A 23991-nucleotide genomic window follows, 5' to 3' on the forward strand; every position below is an offset into this window, starting at 1 on the left:
GAAAACAGAAAGAGGCTCTGCCCTCACTCAACATGGTCACCTTCCGCCTTCGTCCTGGTTCGTAAATTGGCTCTTTCGGCTCCCGTTACTTCCCCCAGTTTGTCAACTGCCCGTAGTAGCCATGGCGGCCATGAGCTTATTGCAGCGGGTTTCGGTCACTGCAGTGGCTGCTCTTTCCGGCCGCCGGCTTGGTACTCGGCTCGGATTCGGGGGCTTCCTCACCCGTGGCTTTCCGAAGACTGTCGGTGGGTGCTAGCTTTGGGAGAAAGCGCGCTCAGGGGATGTGGGGTGAGAGATGGAGAACTCTTCCCGGGTGACCTTGGTGAGATCTGGGAGAAATTGAGGTCCTGGGGCTTGAGAGAAGAGACGGAGCGTGGTCTTTGTGAGAAGACAAGGGTTTTTCTGAAGTAATTAGAGCGTTCGCGTTTCAGTTGTTAATTAGCATTTGTGAAGCATTTTGCCTCTCAGGCATTCCACTTGGTGCTAATTTGCGGATGAAGTAGGGGTTAAAAGGACATAGAGCTGAGTCCTGTGTTTGTTAGGCACCAGATTCTTTGTATGTTCCACCCACACCACGTACTAGTCCCACAAAATTGGAAGTCACGTTGCCCAGGAGCCCACCGATGCTAAGTAATAGATAACGCAGGTGGAGAGGCTCAGGGCTCACTCATTTAAGTAGGCACAGTGCCTTCACGATATTTTTAGGATCCATGAGAATGTTTTAATTTATATTTCTTTCAAAACCAAAGGGGAAAAAAAAAAACCTATGTTTTTAGGGTTAATGTTAATGATATGTGGTAATGACTCCAGCCTGGATTGTATTCGTTTGATAGCAACAGAGTCATAAAATAATAAGTTTTAATAACTTCTTAGAAAGGAAGGGGCTCATGCAGGAAAAGTCGCTAGGTCCAGGAAGGTCATGGTAAGGCTAGTTGGAGCTTCTTGGAGACTGTATTGACTTATAGGAGAATGAATAATCGTAATAGCAAAGTCTCAGATGCCTTGTATTCAATCTAATTCTTTCAAAGACTCTGCAAAGTACGTACAATGTTATTCCCCATTTTACTACTAAAGGAACTGTGACTTCATTATTACAAAAATAATGCAGTACTGCATCAGATTTAATTAATAGTAACAGTAGCTAACATTTATTGAACACCTATGTGCCATGTACCATCCTAAGATTTTAAATGTATTAATTCATTTAATGCTCTTGGTAAAAAATATACCATAAGCTATCTGCTCTATGCAATACAAGCAGGTAGAGAGGAAGTGAAGCCAAAAAGGTCTCCACCCTCAAAATATCTGTTTACCCTTTTTCTTTTTCCAGTTTAATTTGAGTTATGTCACTTCACATGATGAAGCATTATACAGAGACTTGTTGCAAAAATGATGGGAAGAACCAGTGGTATTGAACAAATTTCCAGCAGAAATTTGAACCTGTTAAAAAACCACATGTGCAAACATTTTTTGATAAAGTCTGTTTGTAAGCCATTTCTGATTACAAATATCCTCTTCAAATATTTGCTGGGCATAGTATTTAATCATGCCTTGCTGGAGATAAACTCAGGTCAAATCTCATTCCCAAATCCTCTTTATACATTATTCCCCATTCATGGAATTCTGGAAGGATCTATAATCTACACCTGGGAGCAGGAAAGGATCGAATAGCTATGCTAGAGTTACTGTGTTTCAGTCTTATACCTGCTTTCCAAGGTATTTTGCAGGTAGTCTCATCTCTCACCATGGAATAAAAGGTTTTAATTTATTACTGCTTATGGCTGCTCCTATGAGACTGTAAGATCCAGCAGTGAAGAGAACCTTGCCTTGTTTTGTTTTGCCTGGAGCTAGACTGCCTATGTTCAAATACTGCCTTCAGAGTTTAGTAACTATGTGGCTTTGGGTCATCATATCTTGGAAGGCAATTACTTGGAGCCTACATTTCTTCATCTTTTAAAAAAAGAGGATGTTTATTACAACTATGCTTATATTCTGTTGACAAGAGAAATGAAATAAATCTAAACTCTTTCCTACTGACAAGAATTTATAACTGACAAGAATTTATACGTTTCTGCAAAAGTTTGCGTCTTTTTAGAGTGTCATTTTGAAAGGTACTTATTTTACCATAAGAACTGCTTTAAAAAAAAAAAAAGGGGTGAGTTTTAACCTACCTCATAAGAAAGTTGTGAGAGAGAGTGGGAAAATCTACAGCACCTGGATTTAGAAGCATTAGCCTTCTACAGAGCCCTGTGGCTACCCCTTTCTTAAACATCTGGTACTGTCCCGTTATCTTCATTCACTGTCATTGAAAACCTTAATCAGGAGGTAAGTAGATGCAAGTATTCTATTTTATTAAATTATGTATTGTCTTATATCAAAGGATTCGAGAAATAAGCTTAAGTTCTTCCCTCAGCTGCAGGAGCTTTAACTTGAAGACTGATGTGTGCATATTATGGTTTAAAAAAACTGAGGAGAGTATTTAAATGATTATATAAACAAAAGAGTATGGAGTTAATTCAGACATAGAAGGTGAGACATTTTAACTAGATTCTGGATAGTTTTAAAAGTGCAATTGGCAGAAAAGTAGAGGATGTATTTTCTTTTCTTTCTTTCTTTCTTTTTTTTTTTTTAAGATTTTATTTATTTGTTTGACACAGAGAGAGATCACAAGTAAGCAGAGAGGCAGGCAGAGAGAGAGGGGGAAGCAGGCTCCCCGCTAAGCAGAGAGCCCAATGTGGGGCTCAGTCCCAGGACATCGAGATCATGACCTGGGCTGAAGGCAGAGGCCCAAACCACAAGTCACCCAGGTGCCCCAAGGATGTATTTTCTGATAGATCTGAATGTGGGACTCTCAGGATAGGTAAGTGTTGAGAGAAAAGGCTTAAGAACGGAAAGTTGGGGTTAAATTGGAGGAGTGGAAGGACTGAATATGAAACCAAAGTATCTTAACTCTTTTGTAGGCTGCAGAGAGAGAATGTTTTCTCAGGAGAGCAACATCAGTAGTGTTTTGGGAAGATGCTTCTGAATATTGATTGACTTCTAAGGGGGTGTTGATTACTTTAGCCAGTGAGTGAGGTGAAGACGGCATGGAAAGAAATACAAAATTTGAATCTTAGAATCAAGAGGCCTTGTCAGCTGATGAACGTGGAGTAGGTGCAAGGAAGAAGAGTGAGATTTTTATCCTGGGTAATTGAGTTGGAGTCATTAACTGGGAATAGTGTGAGAATGAGAAAAAGAAAATGGCCAGTTTTCTATTGTTGTCATGAAGACACAAAATCTACCTTATCTTATTTGTTCCTTACAAATACCACAGTTGTCAAAAACATAACTTTCCTGAGGTTATTTGCATTTAAAAAAATTAGTTATTGAGGGGTACCTGGGTGGCTCAGTGGGTTAAAGCCTCTGCCTTCGGCTCAGGTCATGATCCCAGGGTCCTGGGATCAAGCCCTGTGTTGGGCTCTCTGCTTAGCATGGAGCCTACTTCCTCCTCTCTCTCGACCTGCTTCTCTGCCTACTTGTGATCTCCGTCTGTCAAATAAATAAAATCTTAAAAAAAAAATTTAGTTTCATATGAAAACCTAGTTGAGAAATTTCAGGCTTTAGAGAATGGTAGAAGATGTGTATTTTAGTGGAAGGAGAATCGAGTTCCAGAAATCCTGGCAGTCACCTGGTTGTAAGCAATGTTCACCCTAATATTTTTAGATTGTAAGCAGATGGCCTTACTATATCAACAACAAATCATGAAAGTTTAGAATATTTGAAAAGAGTTTAGTGCTATGAAGTATACTTTAGAACAGCTAATAGTAATAATAGTTGTTTACCACATTTAATGACAAAAATAATTATTGTTTAACATTAGGGTAATTATATGTAAAAAAAGCAAGCCATTCACTTTCCTAACTGCATTAATATTGCTAGAATGCAATCAGACCAAGCATTCTCCCATAGTTTTTTGTTACATTTTCCATATCTATGAATAGTGTTTTTCATAATCAGTTGTCCTTAAAATGTGCAGAGTGTTATCCATCTCACTTTCTGTGGAGTATGTGTGTTTGTGTGTGTGTGTCTTTCTATCTGCCTGTCTGCCTGATTGAAAAGGAAAATTGGGAGGACACTATCTCTTCTGAGTAGAATTACTTTCAGAAGGCAAGGAAGGATCCTGACTAACATTTAATTTACTTAAGAAATGTAAATTCAACAATATTTATGGGGCACATTCCATGTGGCAGTCACTAAAGGTACTGTAGATAAAGTACTGAATAATCTAGTCCTTCACCTGATGGACTTCAGCAAAATAATCAGGCTTTAAAAAAAATCAGGCCTAATGTGTATTGTTCTAAGGGAACTAACCAAATGATGTTAAGGAGGATAAGTGAGAGGCCAGCTTTAAATAGGGTAGCCAAAGAAGACCTCTTCGAGGAGGTTACATTTGATCTTGACCCTGAAGCATGAGGTATGGAGGTAACTATTCAAAGAGGCTAGGAAAAACCTTTTGGAAAAGAGGAAAGTAAGTCCAAAAACGTAAGTCCAAAAAAAGAGTTCTCGGAGTTGGAAGGGAATCATTCAGACTGATAAAGTCCAATGGTATGCCCTTTTGTTCTATTATAGGCCATATGTTCAGATTCTTTGAGGAAAAGAACCTTAGAAATCCTCTAGGCCAACCCCCAGAGTATCCTTGTTACCTCCCATTGTTGATATTGAATAACTCCATAAAGGGGAACTGGAGATATAGTCCAATTTTATTTTGAACCAGTAAAATTGTTAGAAATTTGTTCCTTGTATTAAGCTGAAAATTTTTCTTTCACACGTTGATCCTAGTTCTTCCTTTCAGGCCAACATAGACTAGTATAAGCCCTTTGTCATGGGACAGTCCTTTAGCTTTTTGTTTTGTTTTGTTTCCCCTTTCACTATTTAAAGACATTTATCTGGTTTCTACCCAAACTTCTTTTTTGTAGGCCAATCAGTTTCAGTTCTTCAAGGTTCACTGTATCAGTTTCCAGGTTGTTTGCCATCCTGGTTGCTAAAATTGGAGTGTCCTCCAGATTGTTTCTCTAAAACAGTGTGCTCTGGGATGGATACACTTCTGCAGTTATGGTTAGGAGATGGGGGTGGGTGCTCCTCCTATTTTGACCCTATGCTTCTAGAACATAAGATTAAGATTGAACTGTGTTTGGCATTCTTGGTAACCACACCACACCAATGATTCTTCTTAAACCCGTGAGCACCTTTCAGAGGATGCAGTCAGGAACTTCCACTTACTCTATTTAATCCTTTTAGAATCAGCCTTTTGTAAATGTTTATGAAGAAGCAAGATGGGACTGGGGAGGGAGACACCATAAGACACTCTTAATCTCAGGAAATAAACTGGGGATTGTAGGGGGTGGGTGGGTGGGAGGGATGGGGTGGCTAGGTTATGGAAATTGGGGACGGTATGTGCTATGGTGAGTGTTGTGAATTGTGTAAGACTGATGATTCACAGACCTGTACTCTGGAAGCAAATAATACATTATATGTTAATAAAATTTTAAAAAATGAGTATGAAGACTTTTGGGATCCCACTTCATCATCAGTGTAGAAGTCACTCTGGTAGTAGTAGCTTTGTGTCATCAGGAATGTCATTTTCACCTCATCCAGGCCTTGTATAGACGTCTTGACCTCTCAGGGCTGTGGAGAGAGCCTTTTGGCAGGTTACTGAATTAAGTAACCAGCACCTTTGGGTGTAATCAATCAATCAGTTACCCCTTACAAATTCACCTAAATTGCTATTTCGCTCAGCTTATAATGCACCTTCTTCATATTCCCCCATCCTCACCATCCTGTGTAAATAGGAATTCCTGGGCATGTTTTTTCTCTGACATTGCATCCTGTTTCTTCTCTGTTTTGTCCTTACAGATGTCTAATTATGTTTATTTGTTTCTCCCAGCGGGATCTATATCCCTTTGAGACTATAGGCCTAGCATAGGACCTCTACATAGTAGGCACTTAGGTATTTATTTAATTAATGAGTGGTTTATACTGTTATCCAGCCCTTTTTCCCCCACCTAGTCCATAGAGAATTCCATTGTATCTTTCAAATTGTTTTCTGATATACATAATTATTTTGTCACATTCTCTTGTTATTTTAGAAGCCTTAATAGTATGAATTGTACCCAGTAAATTCATGCCAGCTTCTAATTCTTCTATGAATTAAGCTCCTAAATTCATTACAAGCTGCTGTAGGTGATGCCAAAATTAAGAATACAGTTCCTGTATTCTTAACGTCAAGACATTTATATTTCAATGGGACGTTTATGTTTCAGTGGGAACAGTGAAAGCAAGTATGAATATCACTAGAATATACAGCAGTTGAAAGGTGGAGATCTCACATGCTTGGAAAGAGGGCTGGTTTCTTGGAGGATAAAATGTCATCTGGGCCTAAAGAATACATTTCAGGAGAGGGGAGGGCGTTCCAGACATTTAAGCTTGAACAAAGGATACAAATCTTTATGAGCTCTGTGATGACTGAAATTCCTTTAATGGAAAGTAGTTTTTATCCCACAGTGAAATTTCCTTGAATACAGTTACACTCAGCAGAAACAGTAACTTCACTTTCCCAGTAACAGTCAGATCCTTTCCTGCTTTCAGCAGAAAGGGCTTACAGTGTTTGCAGTGGTCCTTCCAGACATCCAGGAAAGGGAAATCATGTAGAAAAAAAATCAGGAGTGAAATTCTGCCTCAGTTTATCTCCAGTGAGAATTGATTACATACCATCTAAGTGAGAATATGAAGAGGATGATACTCACAATCTGAAACGTATTACCGAGTGATTTTATCGAGATACGTTAGAGTGTTTACTTTTGAACAAGTTCAAATTCCTGCTGGAGAGATGTTGAATAAATGTCTTTCTATCTAGTTTGCTATGAGCTCCTAATGTATATTGTCTCATCATGTGAAATGACACAATGTAAATTAAGTTTATTTACTTAATAACTGTAGCAAATATTTATTGTAGAGGTAAACAAAGATAAGTAGCCTGCCAAGAGTATCTGACCTTCTTGCCTGAAATGGAAACAAATTCAAACAATGATTTAGATGTTTCTTTAATGTTGAAAAATGGAGAGAACTATAGTTTACAACAGTACACCAGTCTCTGTTTAAAGATATCTACTCTGCCTTTAGTACTCAAATAAAAATATGTATTTTTATCTTAATACACATTAAACATTTATGCGTGTATATCTTCTTATAACCTGCTTTGATCTCAGAATATAACAGTATAACTTGAGCCTTGCATATAACAGGGTAGTTTAATATTTCCAGCTCCTGTGCGACATAGTGGAGACCATGGGAAAAGACTATTTATCATCAAACCATCTGCATTCTATGACAAGCGTTTTTTGAGTTTAATGGTGAGTTAAAAATTTTGCTGAACTAAACTCTTTACATACAAATAGGAACGTGGGGTTTTGGGGTTTTTGTCTATTTAGAGAACATCTTTCATTTTAAAAAGATGTAATTTTGTAAATTCATATTTCTTTTCTCAATTGATACTGAGATTTTGTAGTAATGTCTGATTTGTTTCTGAATTTCTTTTTAAATTAGTGAACCTTTACTTCTTCATAGAAAGGACTCATATGCATTAGAGGTAAAATTTGAGCCATTCACTTATTCTTAATATTGTGGGGTTTTGAAATATAATCTGTGGTCCCTTGCACATGTACACACACACACACACACCCCAAAATCTATAAATTACAGGACTTTGAAAATGTATTTGCTTGGGGATAGTTATCTGTATTACTTAAATATTCTTTAAATTACCAGGGAACTCACTGAAAAACTTCTTTAAGTAACTCCATTATTTTGGGTTATAATTTTTTATTTCTGTATTGTTCAGGAACATTGATTTCAGAGGATCAAGTGGGCTACTTACTGTATATTTGTATTTCAAGGTTCTATAAGGGAAAGGAGAGTCTTGGAAGATGGAAGAGTGTCTGGACTCTGCCACGCTTCCTTCAGCTGCGACCGTTTGAGCAGTGGCTGCCCTCTAGATCTCTTGCTTGCCCTTTGTGCTTAATGTCCCTCTTCATCCTCATGGTTGAGCTCCCACATTTCTTGTCATCACCAACTCAAACTTTACAGTGGTTGAAATCACTCAGGTGTTTTACCATTTTCATCTTACTACAAAAACTTCTCAACTATTATTACATTGTGTCAACCAAAAAATGAAAAACCACTTAAATAGATATGGTATTATATAATTAATTCATCCTTACTTTTTTCTTTCATTTTTAGTGCCAAACATAGGCATCTAGAAGTTAGAGTAAAAGAAAATCTCAGAAGTAATTTGGTACCACATTTCCAATTTGGCCAGTTTATTTTGTAAAATAAACTGTAAGGAAGGCAATGTAATGAATTAAAAAAATGATACTTTGAGAGTGGGGAAAGAGAGTTAGGAAATGGTTATTTGAAAACCATTTTTTAATCTCAACAGAAATTCTACATTTTGTTGACTGGGATTCCAGTAGCCATTGGCATAACTCTGGTGAATATATTCATTGGTAAGTACCTCTCTGACTGAATTGGTAAAATTTTAAGACCTCTGTACATTAATAACAAGCTATGGATATTATAAAGAAAGCTATTTGTTTTTTAATCTTTTTTTTTTTTTTTAAGATTTATTTATTTGTTTGACAGAGAGAGGGAACACAAACGGGGGAGTGGCAGGCACTGCTGAACAGGGAGCCTGATGCAGGACTTGATCCCAGGACCCTGGCATCATGACCTGAGCCAAACAAAGGCAGAGCCACCCAAGTGCCCTGAGAAAAATTATTTAAATATTAACATAGGCATGAGATTTTATTTTACAGTAACCAAATAACAATCTGCAATACTATACAATGTTTTTTTAACATTTTTTTTTTCCCTCCAAAAACCTTTAAGGTCATCAACTCTGTAGAGTCTACAAAAGGCTTCAGAAAGCCCTGTTATCCTCCTCCTCATTATTTCTCCAAACCAGCTTTGACAAATCTAAATAAGGAAAATAGAAAGAGAGGTGGAAGAGAGGCTGAGTGATGGAAGAATTTTTTTTATTCTTCTTGGAACACATAAAATTATAATCTTCTAAATAATAAAGAATGAAACTGTGAAAGACAGCTAACATTAGGATTCCATGAGAAATTCTGCCCAAAGTACTTCTAACATCTTGAATTCTAAAATGCTTTGTCTGGCAGTGATAGGAAAAACCAAAAGGAATGTGTTCTTTATTATATTTTGTTATACTATTTAAAAACAAAGTTTGAAACTTTTACATAACGTCTATAGGCAATGCCTTACACATAGAAGACATCTAAAAATATCTAATGAATGAAATGATTTTCAGCCACATTAAAGTGTCTAAAATACAGTTGCTCCTTGATCCTTGAATAGTATTGGGGTGTCAACCCCCTGCTCAGTCAAAAATCTCATGTAATTTTTGACTCCCCGCAAAATTTTACTAATAGCCTATTGTTGACCAGAAGCCTTATCAATAACATAAAGAGTGGATTAACACATACTTTTTTTTTAATTATATAGTGTATTCTTATTAATAAAGAAAGCTATAGAGGGGCGCCTAGGTGGCTCAGTTGGTTAAGTGTCCACCTCTTGGTTTCAGATCAAGTCATGATTTCATGGTTGTAAGATCCAACCCCACATCAAGTTCGGCCACTCCCCAGCAGAGAGTCTGCTTCTCTCCTTCTCCCTCTTTCTCTGCCCCTCTCCACCTATGCATATGCTCTGTCTTTCAGATAAATAAAATTAAATGAAAAAGTAAAGTAAGCTAGAGAACAAATGTTACTAAGAAAATCTTAAGAGAAAATACATTTACAGTACTATACAGTAGAAAATCCCATGTGTAAGTAGACCCATGCCATTCAAACTCATGTTGTTCAAGGGTCAGCTGTGTTTTAATCTTCATTGGTACAAACAGAAGTTCCTTTAAAATCACAAGAAGTTGGTTTCTTACTTAAATGGGGAAGAATTAATATTATAAACTCCTGATACTAAAATTGGACATCACTGTTTTCTCTTATTAGGTGAAGCTGAGTTAGCAGAGATTCCAGAAGGCTACATCCCAGAACACTGGGAATATTTCAAGGTGGGTATGGGCCATTGAAAGTTACTTTCTGTTGGGTGTCTTGTCGGTGCACTGATTAATGTCTTAATTTAGCAATTACAATACTGTTTTTTATTCTTTTCGATAACAAGTAGATGATACATTTTGTCCTAACTTTTTACAAGCAACTTCTTTTGGTAATTTTCTGTGTTTTATTACTTTAATCTTCATGGTTTTGTTTTTTTTTTTAAAGAATGACTCTGTAGTGTGTTCTTATCCTAGCAGAGTAACAGCATTTATCCTCAGTTCAATGCCTGAGGAAAGATGTTACCTGTGCTAATGCTAGCAGTTTTTTATTGAGCATCTGCTGTGTAGCAGGCATTATGGTAGTATTTTGCAAATATTCTCTTATTCCATGTGAAATGTGCTATTATTATTCCCAGTTCAGAGATGAAGAGACTGAGGCTTAAAAGAGGATAAATGACCTGTCCAAGAAGTAGGGCCAGTATTGGAACCTAGGTAGGCATGGCCCGACAGCCCATACTGTTAGTCATTTTACTATGCTATCACTGCTATTAAAACCTGAAGTTAAGTCTATTACTTGTCTTTATAAGTATTGTAGTGAGATGGCCTTTATTAAATACTATTGTGTTTTATTACCTGAATGAACTGTATTTCAGAAAAGAAATGTATCATTATCGCACCTTAAGGCAGGCCATACAGAGAGAAGGAGTGCTGAGAGAAGGAGCTTCAGTTTTTGATCACCAAACTCTGGGTTTGGTTCCTAAATCTGCCACTTAAGGTACTCCATGTAGTATAATGGCAAAAGCACAGGTTTTGGAGTTAGACAGACCTGGTTTGAGTCCAGATGCTGGCACTTAATAACTGTATAACATTGTGCAAGTTGCTTGTCTATAGAATGGGGACAAAAATAGTATCCATGTAATGGATTAAAATTATTTAAAGTACATATAAAGTAGTTGGCATTTAGTAAGTATTATTGGTTTAACTGAGATGGCCATTTTAAAGAATAGGAAACTGGAAGAGCAAAGTACTGTTCACAAAAATAAACAAATTTTCTCTTGTAGCATCCTATATCAAGATGGATTGCCCGAACTTTCTTTGATAGTCCTGAAAAGAATTATGAAAAAACAATGGCTATCCTTCAGGTTGAAGCTGAGAAGGCTGATTTACGGTAAAAAAAAAAAAGAGGGAAAGGGAGCAAGGAAGAAAATCCTTTTTTACTGTTGCAAGCTATGAGAAAAAATTTAATAAACTATATCAGCACAGGATGCTCCATGTAGACGGTAAAGATAGGGAGGGAATAGCTTGTTTGGAGTGGAGTTTATAAGTTGGAGACTGAGAGACTATTAGTTGATAATATCTGTCAGAATAAAAGGAATTCTTTTTCAAAATATCCCACTCTTAAGTGCACGGCAGCCCTCCCCTCCCTCTACCCCATCCCCCAGTTTCCTTTCCTCTTCTACCTAGTCTCATATTTAAAAGTGACTACTATTTAGTTATTTCTTATATCTGTTGCTTTAAAAAAAAAAAAAAACCTCTTTGCATTAAAAATACACTAGTATTTTTATTTATAAGTATTAATACTAATACTTATCATTTATCAATGTGGGTGGAACTGGAGGGTATTATGCTGAGCGAAATAAGTCAATCAGAGAAAGTCAATTATCACACAGTTTCACTCCTATATGGAATATAAGAAACAGTGCAGAGAACCATAAGTGAAGGGAGGGAAAACTGAATGGGAAGTCATCAGAGAGGGAGAAGAACCATGAGAGACACTTAACTATAGGGAACAAATGGGGGGCTGCTGGAGGGGAGGTGGGAGGATGGGGTAATTGGGTGATGTGCATTAAAGAGGGCATGTGATTTGATGAGGCTTGGGTGTTATATGCAACTGATGAATTATTGAACACTACATCTGAAAGTAATGATGTACTGTATGTTGGCTAATTGAATTTAAATAAAAAAATAAAAATATATTAACACAAATAGAATCCTCTTATAAACACTGTTCTGTACCCTGTCTTCATTTCTCTTAAATATATCTTGGTGATCTTTCTATAATAGTATATACCCTATTCGTTTCAATGGCTGGTCATATATTTCGCTGGATGGATATGCCTTAATTTTTTTGACTAGTCCTGTGTTGTTGGTACTTAGGTTCTTTCCAAGTTTTTTGATAATGTACATAGTGCTATGGTGAATATTCTCATATATAGATTTCCTCATACGCATATTTAGTGTATCTGAAATATAAATTCCTAGCAGTGCACTGATAAACCAAATGGTACATGTTTTAAATTTTTTTTTAAGATTTTATTTATTTATTTGACAGAGATCACAAGTAGCCAGAGAGAGAGGAAGGGAAGCAGGCTCCCTGCCGAGCAGAGAGCCTGATGCAGGACTCCATCCCAGTACCCTGGGACCATGACCTAAGCTGAAGGCAGAGGCTTTAACCCACTGAGCCAGCCAGATGCCCCAAATAAAATCTTTTAAAAAAATAATGTTTTAGGGGCACCTGGTTCAGTGGGTTGAGACTCTGCCTTCAGCTCAGGTCATGGTCCCAGGGTACTGGGATAGAGCTCCGCATCGGGCTCTCTGCCCTGCGGGGAGCCTGCTTCCTCCTCTCTCTCTCTGCTTGCCTTTCTGCCTACTTGTGATCTCTCTGTCAAATACATAAAATCTTAAAAAAAAAAAAAAATCCCAGAATTCCTTAGATAAAATTTCCAGACAAAACAAAGTAAAAACTAAATCAAAACCCTGACTTATATCCCCCAAAGAAAAGATGCCATTGTGAGGATGGAATGAGAGTACCTACATTTTTAAAAAAGTGTATTTAGGTATTTGGAAAACTGAAGCATAAAAGAAAGATACAAAATAGAAAGGGACTTTCTCCCATAATGGCTCTCCTTAGAGATAACTATTAATTATGACCCTCCAGGTTTTTTAAACTCTCTGCATGTGTACATCTACATAGTCACAGATGATTACTTTCTATTTTTTAATGAAATGAAAAGATGCTACACACCCTCATTTTATACCTTGCATTTTTTTTTTTTATTGTGTTAGTCACCATACAGTACATCATTAGTTTTGGTGTAGTGTTCCACGATTCATTGTTTGATGTAGTGATCCATGCAGTCTGTGCCCCATCTCATGTATCCATTGGTCTGTTGAAGGGCATTTCTACTCTTTCCACAGTCTGGCTATTGTGGACGTTGCTACTATAGACCCTGCATTTTTAATTTAACCATATATGTAGTATCTATATTTACTATATATAGGTCTTCCTCATTCTTTTTAACAGGTGCCTAGTAGTCTCTTACAAGGGGGAAACATTAGTCATTTAACCAGTCCTTTTGATGAGTATTTTAATATTTGATTTTGGATAATTACATTCTGATTTTTTAAAAGATTATTTATTTATTTATTTATTTAGCAAAGAGAGAGACAGCAAGGGTGGGAACACAAGCAGGGGGAGGTGGAGATGGAAAAGTAGGCTTCCCACCGAGGAGGGAGCCAGACGCGGGGCTCAATCCCAGGACCCTGGGATCATGACCTGAGATGAAGGCAGCTGCTTAATGGCTGAGCCCCCCAGGTGCCCCTTGGATAATTACATTCTAAAGAATAGAAAAGAAAAAGGATAATATGAAGATACATAATCCTAAAAAAAAAGGAAAGATGTGTACTCTCTTAGATGACAATCACAAAGGTTTGTAATTTCTCATAGACAGGAGATAGGGTTAGTGAGCTGGTTAAGGTTAATAAAGTGAATTATTTAACTGATAAATTTTCAGTCATATGAAAAATTTAATATATAATCTGTAAAAATGGAAGGAAAAAGGTTTGGTGGAGAAGAGACTTTCATTTTTTAATTTATTTTTGAAGTTTTTATCTAAATTCTAGTTAACATATAGTGTAATATTGGTTTCAGGAGTAGAATTTAGTGATTCATCACTTAGGTACAACACCTAGTGCTCAACACAAGTGCACTCCTTAGTACCCATCACCCATTTAGCCCATCCCCCACCCACCTCAGCCTCCTGCAACCCTTTTTGTTCTTTATAGTTAAGAGTCTCTTATGGTTTGCTTTGGAGAGGGACTCTTTCAGGAGTATGTGGTCTCCAAGAGGTTTTCTAAAAGGCAGAAAGACAGGAAACACATTACCATTATTCATGTAAAAGTGATCTGTCCAGATAAAGAGCAGGGACAAGAGGAGAGAATAGATTATTAACTTAGGTGGTGTTCTGGTGATTAAAAACAGGATTTGTTGGCTAACTACCTAAGCAAGATAATGAAAGTCAAAAATAAGTACCAAATTTTGCTCATAGGTGCTTTTCAGATATATGCATACACATGGATCTATTGAGGTACATGAATACATAAATTCTTTAGGTAATACTTTACATAAAAGCAAAAGACTCTCTAGTGGTTATTCTTTATGGAGATAACTTTGCAGTTGGAGATACTGGACTCACAATATTGCTATCCTGTTTGTTACAGGTTACAGGAGCTGGAAGTGCGAAGGTTAATGCGTGCGAGAGGTGATGGTCCCTGGTATCAGTATCCGACTGTTGATAAGGCACTGATAGATTATTCTCCAAAAGCAACTCCCGACAATTAACCATTTATTTCTCTAAATACAAAGTATATTCTCTTTAGGGGAAAATTAATCAGTAAATATATTCTGTATTTTTGCTCACACGATGAATAAAGTATCTTTTATTGCACTATTTCTCAGCATTGGTGCAGATTAAGACTTTTGTGTGGGATTTCATTTTTTTTTAGCCTTATTGAGGCATAATTGACAAAATGAAGATATTTAAAGTGTACATTGTGTTGATTTGATATACATTGTGAAAGGCAGAATAAGACTTGATTTGTGGATTTTGGCTTCCTCCTTTAAGGTTTATCATATTTAAAAAACTGGGGCAAATAGGAATTTATGAACTCCTAAGGATGTGACTTTGAAAGTTTAATATTTTGTCTGATAATTGAAAGTTAGAGAAGTCTAATGATGTTAAATATCAGGAAATACAGTAGTTTACATACATGTCTAGATTATCCAAAGGTGATTAAGAATTTTAAATTATATAATTACTGAACTAACTATATAAAACATTAACATCTTAATAAACAATTTTTCAGTGAACAAATCTCAGTTGAATATTTTCATGCTTTCCGCCTTAAAACTTTTGTCTGTCACTAAAGTGATTTTTACTGAAGTATAATAGACATACAATGTTATATTAGTTTCAGATGTACTGTAGTATATTGTGCTTTTTAAATGCATACACACTTGCACCCATTTTCTTAGATGCAATCTCTTAAGATTCCTAGAGTCCTTTTTTTGTAAATACTGGAAAAGTTGCACAAGGTAAAATAATTACTGCCAAGATTGTAAAATGTGAGTTAACAGCTAAAATAATGGCTATCATTTATTAAGCGTTTCTTGTCTGCTGAGCACTGTGTTAAATGATCGTATTTTTTCACAGAATTTCAGTCACCTTATGAAGTATTGTTACTTATGTTTTATGGATAAGAAATTGAAGCTCAGAGATTTTAAACATGTAATCAATATTTACAGAAATAAATATTTACACTTCAGCTTTCACAATGACCTTTAGCTTAAAAAATCCATTGTTTTCAGGAAATATCTTTCAGTATCCTCATCCCCTGGAGGTACTTCATGCCCTTTTCAGTCTGTCAAGATCCTTTGGAGTAGGTACATTTTCTTATTTCCCCAGAAGAGGGCTGCCTCACCCAACTACTTCCGGATTTTATTCGGAAGTTTCCCTATGCAATCTAATTACCACCTCATAATTCTAACAAAGGATTTGAGGGAAGGGCATGCTGTCCCTAAGCATCTGTTACATGAATCTCTGTTTACATGAGGGGTAAGGAGAATGGAAGCAGGTAGGTCTTGAGAATGGTAATTGTAGATGATGCTACATGTATATACATTTATGTTAACACTTTTAGGAGTTTACAGGTTATTTTCTGGCATTATTAGGTTTTTCTTTATTTTCTCCTTTCTACTAATACAGATGTAAGAAAACAGAATATAGAAATATCGAAAGTATGGCAAATACTCTTAATGCCATCATCCATAAAGAAATTTGAGAAATCCCTTTCAGTCTTCCTACTTTTAACATAGCGGGGATCATAAGAATTTCTTTTTTTTAGGTTTAGAAAGTGTTTCTTAAAGGGAAATTTTTTTTTTTTAAGATTTTATTTATTTATTTGACAGACAGAGATCACAAGTAGGCAGAGAGGCAGGCAGAGAGAGAGAGAGGAGGAAGCAGGCTCCCCGCTGAGCAGAGAGCCCAATGCGGGACTTGATCCCAGGACCCTGAGATCATGACCTGAGCCGAAGGCAGCGGCTTAACCCACTGAGCCACCCAGGCGCCCCGTTAAAGGGAAATCTTAATGTGTGTGTGTGTGTGTGTGTGTCTGTGTATGTTGATTTTTATTTAATTCTTTTGTAATTCAAATATTTAAGCTTATTATATATTAGTATGACACAGGCAAGGGATAAAGAGGTCATCACAGTAGACATTTTCCTCCAAAAAGTTTAGTCTTCAGAATAAATGGTAGATGTTAAAGCAGAAGTTACATGCATTGGGTTTGACAGGAAGAATGACACTATAGGATCCTGTGAGATCCCAAGCTAGCTTAAGGCAAATGGAATGATTATATGCTCATTTCATAGCATCTGGACCATACTAGACACTGAGTAAAGATCTGGTGAGTGGATGATACATGGATTTAACATTGTTTTGAGTTATCTTTATTTTTTTTTTCTTCTGGGATTCTACAGAGCCCAGCATGGTGTTATAAAAAGGCATGGGCTTGCTGGAATTGAGCAGAGCTCAGACTAAATCCTGAGCTTGCTAATTGCTAGGATAGTAATGATGACTACCATCTACTTGGTATCTGCTAATGTGCCAGACACTACACTAGAAACTTTAATCTTCCCTTCTATCTTATATTGGGAAATTGCCATCACTTCTTTGAGCCCTATCTCTAAAAGAAATGATGATCTTCGTATCCCAGTAGTGTTGTAAAGATTACTGGGACAATGTATGTAAAGTGCCTACTACACTAGGAGATAATAGGTGATGAAGACTTCTCTTTGCCAACTATAGATGGAAATTTCAAAAAAATTACTAAATACTCCATATTGTCTCCGCTTCACTTCAAAGAGTGGTAGAGTTACAAGTAGACAGAGCCAATGGGTAATGTTTTTGACACTATTTTCAAACCATGGAAAAAGCCTAAATTCTATTAAGTTAGCCAGACTATCCTCATTAAAAACAAATACACTCGGGGCACCTGGGTGGCTCAGTGGGTTAAGGCCTCTGCCTTCAACTCAGGTCATGATCCCAGCCCCACATCGGGCTCTCTGCTCGGCAGCAAGCCTGCTTCCCTTCCTCTCTCTCTTCCTGCCTCTCTGCCTACTTGATGTCCCTGTCTGTCAAATAAATAATAAATAAAATCTTTGAAAAAAAAAAGAAACAAACAAACAAATACACTCTGCTGGAGATCAAAAAAGAGTTTGCAGTAAATTCCTGGGCTCAGTCTCTTTCCTTATGTCACTATTTTTCAAGTTTCAGTCCTTGATTTTAATTTTCTATTTTGCCTCCAGGTATGGTATATACTAAATATTCTCTTTAAATTGACCTTTTTAAACTTTAAGTTGAAAAAAGAAATGTTAACATCGTGACGATGAATAGGAAATCAGCCCCTTGTCATAATTAAGAAGTAATCGCAGATATAACTATTCTCTTCCCCCTAGATTCTGTTGCCCAACCAATGTTGTGGGCCTAAGGCCTGGCTCTCTTTTTGTTGAAAATGAAGAATTTTAAAAGAAAATTAGTGTTAAAAGCATGCCAGTACCAAATGGAGTCTTTCCTTGATGTAATCAAATGGAGAATTGAAAAAGCAATAACTTAGTCATGAAGTGATGAATTATATCCTCTAGTTACATGCCCACATCATAGTGGTTTTGTATTTTATCATTTTTTATTTAAGAATAATTGGCATGCAATATTGTACTAGTTACAGGTGTATAACAGTCATTCAGTATTTATATACATTATGAAATGGTCACTGCAATAAGTCTAGTTATCATCTGTCACCATTTAAAGTGGTTGCAGTATTATTGACTATATTCCCTATGCTGTACATTATAACCCCATGTCTTATATTATAACTATAAATTAGTATTTTTTAATCCCTTTCACCTGTTTCGTCCACCACCACCACCCAACACCCTTTCCTCTTCCATCACTTTGTTTTCTGTATTTATGAGTCAGTTTCTGTTTTGTTTCTTAGATTCCACACAAAAGTGAAGTCATGGTACTTCTCTTTTTCTGTCTGACTTATTTCATTTAGCATAATACCATCTAGGTCTGTCTGTGTTGTCCCAAATGGCAAGAATTCATCCTTTTTTTAATGGCTGAGTAATATTTCATTATATATAAGTGTCACATCTGCTTTATCCATTCATCATGGATGGACATTTGGGTTGCTTTCATATCTTGGCTATTGTAAATGATGCTGTGATGGCATAGTAATGCATATATCTTTTCAAATTAGTGTTTTCACTTTTTTTTGGATAAATACCTAGAAGTGGAATTGCTAGATTGTATGGTAGTTCTACATATGTCCACATTTTATAAACTTTTACATATTTTATTAAGATGGCACCACTATTGACATTGAAAAATATGTAAATAAATATCTTCTAACATATCAATTATAATTAACCTTAATTCACATTTTAATTTTTTTAAGTTATATATTAATTGCTAAAGCATATCACTTAGCATCACATTTAGTTAATTATCTAGAAGCATAAGTTGTTCAGTACTGCACATTAGAATCCAACCACAGAATTTCTTTTTGGAAAGCATTTGAACAGAACCTACTTAGAGCCATGATCTCTTTTCTAATTCAAGCCTAATCACATATTTAGGAATTTATCTTAAGGAAATAATCCACAAAAATGAAAAAGTTATATACACTAAACTCTGAATTATAACACATATATAATGCTATATTATTTATAATGCTATATATAAGGCTAGATTATATATAGCATTATATAATGCTAGATTATATATAATGCTATATATTTTATATATAGTGCACTAGATATTATATATATTATATATATAGTAAATATAATGCAAGATTATATGTAATGCTAGATTATATATAATGCTATATATATAATATAGTAGAATATAGTTATATATATAATAGTGGAAAAACATAAGCAATAAGTACTTAATAGAAGAACAGTTGTTAATTTATTAACATCACTTGATGAAATATGAAGTAATATTATATAATTATATATATTATATATATTACGATGGAATATTATGAAGCAATTAACAATTATAAAAACTGTGGCAATGAGGGGAAACACCTATGTTAGTTAAATTACAGGTACTGAAGCTGTTAGAAAACCCCCAAATATATCACAAATGCGGTGGAAGTTTACTTCTCTCTCTTTGTAGAAGTGGCAGCTAGTATGGTGGCTCTCCTCCATGAAATTCCCAGGATGCTAGGCTCCTTCTAATCTGTTGCTCTACTGTTCTACACATGTGGCTTCCATTGCACGGTCCAAGATGACTAATCTAGCCTTACCTGTCATGATTAAATCCCAGCCAATGGGAAGAGGGAAATAGAAAAGTGTAACAGAAATATTCTTTCCTTCTAAATCATATGCCTGGAAATCACATGTTACTTTTGTTCCCACATTGCTGGGCAGGACTTAGTCACGTGATTATAATCAGTTTCAAGTCACATGATTATAACCAGCTAAAAATTTTGGAGAATGGATGTTGAAGGGAAAGTAGAGTCTCTGCCAATCTTCGGTGTTTTATTTTTCTTTTCAATTTTTTAAAAGATTTTAAAATTTTATTTATTTGGCAGAGAGAGACACAGCGAGAGAGGGAATACAAGCAGGGGAGTGGGAGAAGCAGGCTTCCCACTGAGCAGGGAGCCAGCTGTGGGCTTCCAGGACCTGGGGATCATGACTTGAGCCGAAGGCAGATGCTTAACTGATGCTTAATGACTGAGCCACCCAGGCGCCGCTCTTTTCAGTCTTCTATAATGCTAAGTGAAAACAACAAGATGGAAGAGTAACTGCCTGCTAAGCAGTAATTATGCAGTGGAGAAGTCAGGCAACACCTTGACCTGAAGAGCAAAATTGACATCACATACACAAAAGTTAACATCAGATCTGAGGGACATAAGGATGTGCCCTGCGAGGAACATGACCCAAGCAGTATGCCACCCACAAATGTTTAATCTCAATGTAATTCAATCTAATTGTAAGGAAAGATCAGCCTAACAAGAATGGTAAAGTATTTCACTTAAAGAAAATCCTGAAGTGTATTTATGAAAATATGAATGTCATAAAACACAAGGTAAGGCTGTGGAAATCTTCCACATAAAAAGCGGATGGAGAGACATGCAAGTAAATGCAATACTTGATATTGCACTGTACTTCAGCAGGAGGAAATGTTATAAAGGATATCATCAGATCAACTGGCAAAATCGTAGTATGAAAGGTGGATCAGGTGGAAGTATTACAATAGAGTGAATATAAGAAGTCGATAACACTCTGTGGTTGTATGAGAGACTATCCCCATTCTTAGGAAATAGACATATTTAAAGGTAGAAAGAAATATTTAGGGTGAAGGTGATATATGTGGTATGTGTGTGACTTACCTCAAATGGTTCAGAAAAAATATCATATTTATCAATGTGTATATACATAGATACATATGTGTCTATGCATATCAATAGGAAACTATGTAAAAAAATAGGAAACTGTATATATACATGATATGAATATACATACACATACGTATATGTATTATGTATGTGTATCTATATAGCTTTAGATCTGTGTATGTGTGTGTGTGTGTGTTATGGGCTGAACTGTGTCTCCCCCACAATTCATATGTTGAAGTCCTAACTCCCAATACCTCAGACTATGACTATATTGAAGGTAGGGTCTTTAAAGAGGTAATTCAGTTAAAATGAGGTCACTGGTAGGCCCTAATCCAACATGACTGGTCTTCTAAGAGAAGCAGATTAGAACACACACATGTACAGAGGAAGGATCATGGGAAGATGCAGGGAAATGATGGTCATCCTCCCGCCAAGGAGGGAGGCCTCGGGAGAATCCAAACCTGCTGGCACCTCGATTATAGACTGCTGGCCTTCTGAGTTGTGAGAAAATAATTTTTGCTGTTTCAGTCCCCCAGTCTGTGTACTTTGTTCTGGCAGGCCTTGTGGACTAATGCAATATATTTGTGTATCTATGTATCTATATGTGTGTGTATGTACGTGTGTGTATTTCATTCACGTATACACCCTTATATACACACAGGAATGACAACAAGTTCAAGCAAATGAAGCATAAGGATTACAGATGATCTGGGTGAAGAGTATGTGAATGTTCCTTGCACTATTATACAACTTTATTATTACTTCCAAGTTGAAAAGTTTTAAAAATAAGGTCTAAAAAGTAAGTGTATGTCCACCATAATTGCAAATGTGGAAAATTCCTAAAAATGAAACAAAAAAGATAAAATGGTTGACTTAAGGTGGAGGAATTCTCCTCAAATATCCAACTTCTTGTGAAACGGTGTTACTGTTTTTCACATTTCTTTTTTTTTTAATTTTTAAAAGATTTTATTTATTTTATTTGACAGATAGAGATCACAAGTAGGCAGAGAGGCAGGCAGACAGAGAGGGAGGAGGAAGCAGGCTCCCCGCTGAGCAGAGAGCCCAATGCGGGCCCGATCCCAGGACCCTGGGATCATGACCTGAGCTGAAGGCAGAGGCTTTAACCCACTGAGCCACCCAGGCGCCCCTTCACATTTCTTTTTTAATGAATTAGAAGTAGCTACCCCTTATTGAGTCCAGTACATAGCAAACACTAATTAAACACTTTGTCTATTTAATCCTATTTATTTCTTACAATAATGTTTCAGTGTAGATTTGACTATTCTTTCTTAAATAAGAAAGCTGAGGCCCCAAAAGGTTAAATAAAATAAGTAGCCTAAGGCTGCATCAAATAAAAGTTGTACCAGATTTTTCAAAAGGAATTAAAAATAAATAAATAAAAGCAAACCAGTCTCAGCAGGGAAGTGACAGGACTCAGCTTTGGTACATTGCAAAGTGACTTTCGTTTAACCTATCTGTTCTAAGTGCCCAGTCTCCTTCTTTCCCTTGGATGTGCATAACTTATTTAATAATCCTATTTTTGGACATCTGTATTGCTTCTAACATCATAATTAAATTTTTCCATGCATTCTTCTTTCTTCTTTTTTTAGCGACAGAGCATGAGCAGGCAGGGAGAGACAGAGGGAGAGAATCCTAAGCAGGTTCTGCACTCAGTGCAGAGCCCCACTTGGGGCTAGATCTCATGACCCCTACATCAGGACCTGAGCAGGGTTGGATGCTTAACCAACTGTGCCACTCAGGTGTCCCTCTTTCCATGCATTCTTAATTGGTTCTTTATAATAAACTTCCAGAAGGGAGATTTTTAGCCAAAGAGTATGTTTTCAAGCTTTTGGTACATGTTTCAAAGCTGTCCTCCTGTTCATGTTGGGCCTATTCACACACCCACAGGCCTCATAAGAGAGCATCAATTTTCTCAACTTCGAGTCTGTTGTCAGCCTGATTGTACGACTTTGTGACAGTTCCTCACACCACTGTAATTCTCAATCTATTCTTTCACACTCAGCACAGACCTTATACCTTTGCTCAGCATTCCAGATTTCGGCATATGACACTGTTTACTAAACCGTTTGATGTCCTCATTGAATTGCAATAAAAGATGATTAATGCCAACAAAACACGTTTCTTCAGAAAGTAGTCCTCTGTTCCCTGCTGGTATTTAAAAATCTGTCTTCCATTTCTTTGAACATGATAATCGGAGTTATTTTATAGTCTGTGTTTGAGAATTTAAGTACCTGGAGTCTCCCAGGTATGTCTTTTTGTATTGGTTGTTTCCACTGTCATCATTAATCACGCTTTTTCTTGTGTGCCCGATGTTTATTTACTGTGAGTCTTGGATTTCCCTTGCATTTGCTTCTGCCACCTGTTGCCCAAGTCATGTTGAAGACAAGATGGGAAGTAGGAGCAAGCACTGAAATCCCGGAGATGGGGATGCGAGAAGGGAAACTTCTTTTCCTTTCTTTTAAAAAATATTTTATTCATGGAGAGATGGAGAGAATCTCAAGCAGACCACACTGAGCATGAAGCCTAGTGCAGGGCCTGATCCCATGACCCCAAGATCATGACCCCAGCCAAAATCAAGTCAAATGCTTAACTGACTGAGCCACCCAGGCACCCCAAGAAGGGAAATTCCTAAAAAATAAAGGAAGACTCTAAGCCAATGATAAAAAGGACATACAATGTTCTAGGAAATAATGAAAAAATAGATGCTAAAAAATATCCTGATCAGTGATAGCATTTAGGTCTTAAAAATGAGGGAAAGAGGGAGAGGTTGGAAAAAGGATACTCTCAGCAATAAGATGAATAAAGACTGAGGATCCAATGTGTAACAAGGTGACTGTAGTTGATAACACTGTATTACACTTAAAAAATTAATAAAATAAAATAAAATAAAATGGGGGTAGGGGGAAATTTCCAGGTAGAAAAATCAGATAATTTGTAAGGTAGAAACTTCAAGTATCACATGTTTACATGTTAAAAAAAAAATTGTTTCCGACTAGCCAGTCCATCCACCTTTTAATCTGTAGACATACAGAGAGAGAGAGAGAGAGAAGTTCACCTATTACAAACCACGGTAGTTCTGAGTGTAAAAATTTGGGATGATTTGTGTACTTTACTTC

General features: G+C 36.5%; 1 protein-coding gene across 2 annotated transcripts; it reads left to right on the plus strand.

The window, feature by feature from the left end:
• Positions 1-13: 13 nt before the first annotated feature.
• Positions 14-15255, plus strand: NDUFB5 (NADH:ubiquinone oxidoreductase subunit B5). 2 transcript variants are annotated; one of them, XM_044251835.1, is made up of 6 exons: positions 14-57; positions 7300-7388; positions 8474-8540; positions 10056-10117; positions 11164-11270; positions 14603-15255. In XM_044251835.1, the coding sequence occupies exons 1-6, from the start codon at positions 33-35 to the stop codon at positions 14721-14723; spliced, it is 471 nt and encodes a 156-aa protein (XP_044107770.1). In that variant the 5' UTR covers positions 14-32; the 3' UTR covers positions 14724-15255. The 2 variants fall into 2 exon arrangements, with proteins under 2 accessions (XP_044107770.1, XP_044107769.1); XM_044251834.1 differs by lacking the exon at positions 14-57 and adding an exon at positions 74-245.
• Positions 15256-23991: the final 8736 nt, after the last annotated feature.

Source organism: Neovison vison, chromosome 6 (genome assembly GCF_020171115.1).
Source record: "Neovison vison isolate M4711 chromosome 6, ASM_NN_V1, whole genome shotgun sequence".
In the NCBI taxonomy this organism is placed as follows: domain Eukaryota; kingdom Metazoa; phylum Chordata; class Mammalia; order Carnivora; family Mustelidae; genus Neogale; species Neogale vison.

Bases quoted from the DNA above. Each gene is read 5' to 3' on its own strand.
- NDUFB5 (XM_044251834.1), top strand. From the start codon at position 122: ATGGCGGCCATGAGCTTATTGCAGCGGGTTTCGGTCACTGCAGTGGCT. The intron at 7,389-8,473 runs GTGAGTTAAAAA...TAATCTCAACAG, and splicing joins AGCGTTTTTTGAGTTTAATG to AAATTCTACATTTTGTTGAC. The intron at 11,271-14,602 runs GTAAAAAAAAAA...TGTTTGTTACAG, and splicing joins GCTGAGAAGGCTGATTTACG to GTTACAGGAGCTGGAAGTGC.